Source organism: Coenobita brevimanus, chromosome 44 (genome assembly GCF_032717465.1).
Source record: "Coenobita brevimanus isolate Jiangsu-jjx chromosome 44, ASM3271746v2, whole genome shotgun sequence".
Taxonomy (NCBI): Eukaryota; Metazoa; Arthropoda; class Malacostraca; order Decapoda; family Coenobitidae; genus Coenobita; species Coenobita brevimanus.
Genome location: NC_136997.1, coordinates 42,854,268 through 42,860,254, shown reverse-complemented (window position 1 = coordinate 42,860,254; position 5,987 = coordinate 42,854,268). Strand labels below are relative to the sequence as shown.

Sequence of the window (5,987 nt, the reverse complement as noted above, 5' to 3'; positions counted from 1 at the left end):
GTTGAGCCATTTCGGCCATCTAAACCTCAGAAAGAGTATCGATACCATAAGGAACCTCCTTCCAGGGAACCATCCAAGAGAAGTGATGAATGTATTGACTGACAGGCAGTAAGCACGAAGTGTGATTGACCACATCTCACGGAAATGCATCATATGGCACAAATAGAATTACAAGCCTTCGATGGAAACCCGCTCGATTACTGGCGATTCATAAGTAACTTTGACGAATCCTTTGGTAGTGTTTCAGTTAGTCCTGCAGTTAAGAAGAACCGATTGTTGCGGCTGTGTACTGGACCTGCTGCCAGAGCGGTGTCATGTTGTTACATGATGAAAGATGAAGAAGGATATAAAAGGGCATGACAGATCCTGGAGGAGAGGTTTGGTAATGACCTCACGGTATCACAATCCTGGCTAAACAAGATTATTCAAGGCCCCCAAATACGTCCAAATGACAAAGCCAGACTGCAAGAACTTGCGGACAGCATTAAGGACTGCCTGGAGGTGCTCAAAGCTATCGGTAAAACTGACAGATTGGGCTCAGAGTACAGTATGGTCAAAATAGTAGAGAGGCTGCCTTATAATTGCAGAAGAAAATGGGTCACTGAGGTGGTCCATTTCAAAGGGAAACATAAGGAGTACCCAGATATAGAAAAGCTTACTAAATTCATTGAGGAATCTGCAAAGATAGCGAACGAACCACTGTATGGAAACGTAGGTAAGACACCATATGAAGAAAAGAAGGGAACAAAACCCAAGAAGGAAATTGCGTCTAAGAAAGCTTGCTTCAGTACTGAAGTTCGTGATAGGGACTCTGCCACCACCTCAGTTGAATCCACAAAGACCAAGAGTGAAGCTGGTGCTGTGAGGGCAAGCAATAAGAAAAAACCATGGTGTCAGCTTTGGAATAAAGAGCACTGGTTACCGGACTGTGAGCAGTTCCAGAGTTTGACATCAGAGAAGAGACTGAGTTTTGCCCAAAAAAGAGGACTCTGTTACAACTGCCTGCGTGGAGAACACTGGGTGGATCAGTGTAGGAAGTGGTCTACCTGTGGTATAAAGGGTTGCGACCTGTGGCGTTCCAAGCTACTGCACGAGGCATTCCAAGGTACGGATAAGAAAAATAAGGGAACCAGTGGAGGTAACGAAAAGACAGCGAAGTTTACTCACAGAAGCTACGGATGCAGGGCACCAGGGACTAACGACAAAATAGCATTGCTGATAGTTAACGTTCTAGTACGAGGCAAAGGTGGACCCAAGGCTGTTCGAGCTCTTGCTTTGGTAGACACGGGAAGTAACAGGAGATTTTGCTCCCAGTCTTTGGTGGAAAAGTTAAACTTTCAAGCTGAACCAAGAAACGTGTCCCTTTCCACCTTAAACAGTGAGACAGATGCAGATGCAGCGATAGTTTCTTTAGAACTGAGGGGTGCAGGTCGCAAGAATAAGCTACTAAGCCTACAAGAAGTGCTTGCAGTAAAAAAGATCCCTGATCTTCAAGACAGTATAGGTGTTCCAAAGGACTTTGAGCAGTGGGAGCACTTGCAAGATCTTGACGTTCCCCACATAACCAACCTCTGCGTTGAAATGATTATTGGTCAGAACTATCCAGAGATCTTAGCACCACTAGAGGTAAGACGTGGTCGAGATGACGATCCTTACGCTATCCGCACAAAACTAGGTTGGGTGGTTAACAGGCCAGTGAATAAAAACTTTCAAGGAGAAAAGGTCCTCTACAACTACATTAATTCCATGACAGTGCCGGAAACAAGCCTAGAGACTCAGGTGGAAAGGTTCTGGGCAGTAGATGGAGGTCAACAGTTAGAGGAGAAGCCCGCAATGTCTATAGAGGACCAAAAGGTTTCGGATCTTTGGGCTCGATCCGTTGTGTTAAAAAACGGTCATTATGAATTACCAATACTGTTCAGGTCCAACCCGCCTGGACTGCACGATAATCGTAATATGGCAGAGAAGCGCCTTCGGTCCCTCAAGCGACGCTTAGCTAAGGATGATAGTCTTCTGGAGAGCTACAGGTCTGAAGTGAGCAACTTAGTGGCTAAAGGACACACTGAACGGGTGCCTGAAGAAGAAATCAGTGCCTTCCCAGGGATGACTTGGTATCTGCCTATGTTTAATGTGAAACATCCCAGTAAACCTGAAAAATTCAGATTAGTGTTTGACTGTGCAGCTGAGTCCCAGGGATATTCACTCAACAAGTACATATATAAGGGACCGGATCTCACAAATAAACTGCTTGGTGTGTTGCTTAGATTCAGGCAGGAGAAGATAGCTATTATGGCAGATATTGAGTCCATGTTCCATCAAGTACGTGTCACACCAGAACATAGGAACGTGTTAAGGTTCCTTTGGTGGACAGATGAAGACATTGCACAGAAGCCTCAAGTCTACAGGATGACTGCACATTTGTTTGGTGGAGTATGGAGTCCAAGTTGTGCAGGGTTTACACTTCGCCGCACAGCACTTGATCAGTCCAGTAGATATAGCTCGTTAGCTGTGAACACTGTGTTGGATAACTTTTATGCAGATGATTGTTTGAAGTCTGTAAGTTCTGAGGATGTAGCAGTGACTCTAGTGACTGAACTTTGTCATATGCTGTCGTGTGAAGGCTTTCGTTTGACAAAAAGGATGAGCAACAGCAAACGAGTGCTCAGCTCAATACCCACAGAAGAACGAGCTAAAGGAGTGAAGAGCATGAACCTTGATCAAGATATTCTACCAGTTGAACGTGCATTGGGTCTTGAATGGAACACTGAAGATGACAAATTGGGTATCAGAACAAAACCGAAGAGAAAGGAAAGCACGAAGCGAGGATTGCTTAGTGTGTTGAGTTCAGTATACGATCCTTTAGGTCTTGTTTCCCCCTTTGTGTTGGTAGCTAAGAAGATATTTCAGGATGAGTGCAGACTAGGTAAAGGTTGGGATGATGAGCTGACTCCACACAGCAAACAAAGGTGGGAAAGGTGGTTGGAAGACCTACCAGAATTAGAAGAATTTGGAATTGGTCGCTGTATCATACCACCAGACTTTGGTACGGTCATTAGTTATCAGCTGCATCATTTCTGTGATGCCTCAGAGGAAGCATTTGGAGCTGTGAGTTATGTGAGAATAAAGAATGAAACAGGAGGAATCCACTGTACCTTGTTAGCAGCCAAATCTAGGCTGGCACCAATGAAGCAGTTAACAATCCCTAGATTGGAACTCCTGGCAGCAGTAGTAGCAGTAAAATTGGACACTACACTGCGTCAAGAGATGGAAGTAAAACTCCAAGAATCTGTCTTCTGGACTGATAGTACGAGTATGATTGTTCTCCAGTACATTAAGAATGAGTCTAAGAGGTTTCACACCTTTGTTGCCAACAGAGTGGCAGCAATTCACAATGACCCCAGTGCCGTACAGTGGAGGCACGTGAGCACGAGGCTGAATCCTGCTGATGACGCGTCTCGAGGACTGACTGGAAATGGAATGATCACCAATGCAAGATGGAAACAGGGGCCGGAGTTCCTCTGGCAAGAAGAAGTAAAGTGGCCAGGGTGCCCTGAAGAAAATCCTGAAATCTTGAACAACGACAAAGAAGTGAAACAGATGCCGACAGCATTAACAGTATCTCAGGTCACTGAGAGTGCAACTGACAGGCTAATAGGAAGCTTCTCAAGCTGGTTCCGTATGAAGAAGACTGTAGCATGGATCCGTCGATTCTGAGCATGGCTTAAAGAAAGAAAACCTGCTTCATAGTGCCTGAAGGGCAAGGATCTTGAAGTTACAGACTTGGAAGGAGCTGGGAACTCTATACTTAGGTACATCCAGAGAAAGCATTATGGTGCCGAGATACAAGATTTTAGAGCACAAAGACGTGTGCCCTCAAATAGTCCAGTCTACCGCTTAGAACCCTATATGCATGATGACGACCTGCTGAGAGTAAGAGGTCGCCTTTATATGGCACCACTAACTGAAGACGCAAGGCATCCAGTGATACTGCCACGACAACACCATGTAGCAGAGCTAATTGTTAGGGAAGCTCACAAGACTACAGGGCATACCAGGCGAGAACATGTTGCAGCAGCTGTCCAGCAGTGCTACTGGATACCCAAGTTGCGGCCACTGATTAGTCAAGTAACAAGAAATTGCATCACTTGTAGGAGAAGTAGAGGACCGATGGGTTCACAGCAAATGGCCCAGCTACCTCAGGAGAGAGTGATTCCCAACAAGCCTGCCTTCTCTTATGTGGGGATAGATTGTTTGGGGCCCTTCCTAGTGAAGAGGGGCCGGTCCCAGGAAATGAGATATGGCTGTATCTTTACCTGCTTAACAGTGCAACCCGTACACATTGAAAAGCTGAACTCACTTGATGCAGATTCCTTCATAAATGCTTTGGTCAGATTTATGGCGAGGAGAGGAGCTCCCGAAAAGATTCGTTCAGACAGTGGCACTAACTTTGTTGGGGCTCAGAGAGAGATTAGAGAAGCTCTGAATCAGTGGAATGAGTCAAACGAAGTAAAGGATCAGCTTCTTCTCAAGCACATCAAGTGGGAGTTCAACCCTCCTGCAGCTTCACATATGGGAGGGATATGGGAGAGACAGATAAGAACAATAAGAAAGATCATGACTGTCATCCTAAGGAATCAGGTTCTTGACGATGAGTGGTTAGACACTGTATTCTGCGAGGTAGAAGGAATTGTCAACAGTAGGCCCTTAACACCTGTGTCAGATGATCCCAAAGATCTAGAGGCTTTGACCCCAAATCACTTGCTCGTGCTCCGTCCAGGTCATGCTGCTCCACTGGGTAAAACGTGCAAGCAGGATTTGTATGGTAAAAGATGGAGACATGTTCAATTTATAGCTGATCATTTCTGGAAACGATGGCTTAAAGAGTACCTTCCTTTAGTACAGCTGCGTCAGAAGTGGCTGGAGCCCCAGAGAAATTTCCAGACGGGGGACTTGGTTCTAGTGATGGAAGGGGGTACCCCAAGGCAATGCTGGCCTCTGGGGAGAGTTACACAGATGTTCACTGGCAGAGACGGTTTGGTGCATGGTGTAGAAGTGCGCACAGCCTACAATAAATTTGTAAGGCCAGTGACAAGGTTGTGTTTGTCAGAGGGCAGCAACACAGTAGGTTAGCTGAGCCTTGAGCAGTCAGGACTCAGGCCAGAATAATGCCTCCTGACTGAGAGTGTGCGACGTGCTCCGCTCTGCAAGGCTAAATAAACTTGTGCATTTGTAGTATTAATGTGTACTCTGTATCACTACCTCAACTTAAGTGTACCATCATAGTTTAGTATACTTTGTAGTATTACTTGTGCTTTGCCGCCTTTAGTGGAAATTTATGCAAGTGCTTGAGATGTGACTTGTAGTAGTAGCTTTGTAAATGAGAGGAGTCTCATTTAAGGGGCCGGAATGTTACGGCACATCACATGAATATAAAGTTTCTCTTATTTTTTGTGGCATGATATTTAATTTGTAGTGCCTGCTATAGTTTGCATTTTATTAAGTAAGAAATTTGTGCTTCAACTAGGGTAAAATAGGAAAACTTTGCAAGTACTGTATTCAGTTTATATGTACGATCTCTTTGTATGGATACAAAGACTTTGTTGTTTTATGCGGTCTAGGCCGCTAGAGGGCCAGAGGCAGACCACCCGCCTAATTGGAAAGAAGTGTGTAAGGGGCTCCGTAATTTTCTGGGGATTAACCAGGGATTGAGAGGTGCCACAATCTGTAAGTACCTCATGTTAGTCCGTGAAGCATCTGTGTAACAGCTGATAGTGAGAAAACAGTGTTATATACTTTGCATTGGTGTAAAAGTAAGGTTAAAGTAGACGAAATTCCTTTCAGTCTTACTGCTCAGGATAGGGGTCTGTGTATGGGCCGCCTCTCGAGGTGAGGGGAGGTGGACAAGATTTATGACCAGGGTTGCTACGTGAGAGGCCTCCGAGGGGAGCGTCGGCGTAGGCAACATTATTTGTGATGAACATCCAATA

The 5,987-nt window shown here is 45.2% G+C and overlaps 2 protein-coding genes across 2 annotated transcripts; both read left to right on the top strand.

Annotated features, from left to right (window-relative positions):
* Positions 1-549: 549 nt before the first annotated feature.
* LOC145398070 (uncharacterized) lies at positions 550-3,714 on the top strand. The gene has a single exon (XM_080271027.1). The coding sequence runs from the start codon at positions 550-552 to the stop codon at positions 3,712-3,714; it is 3,165 nt and encodes a 1,054-aa protein (XP_080127153.1).
* Positions 3,715-3,906: 192 nt separating this feature from the next.
* LOC145398069 (uncharacterized) lies at positions 3,907-5,130 on the top strand. Its single transcript, XM_080271026.1, has one exon. It carries the CDS (start codon positions 3,907-3,909, stop codon positions 5,128-5,130), a length of 1,224 nt encoding a protein of 407 aa, XP_080127152.1.
* The last annotated feature ends 857 nt before the right edge of the window (positions 5,131-5,987 follow it).

Bases quoted from the DNA above. Each gene is read 5' to 3' on its own strand.
- LOC145398070 (XM_080271027.1), top strand. From the start codon at position 550: ATGGTCAAAATAGTAGAGAGGCTGCCTTATAATTGCAGAAGAAAATGG.
- LOC145398069 (XM_080271026.1), top strand. From the start codon at position 3,907: ATGCATGATGACGACCTGCTGAGAGTAAGAGGTCGCCTTTATATGGCA.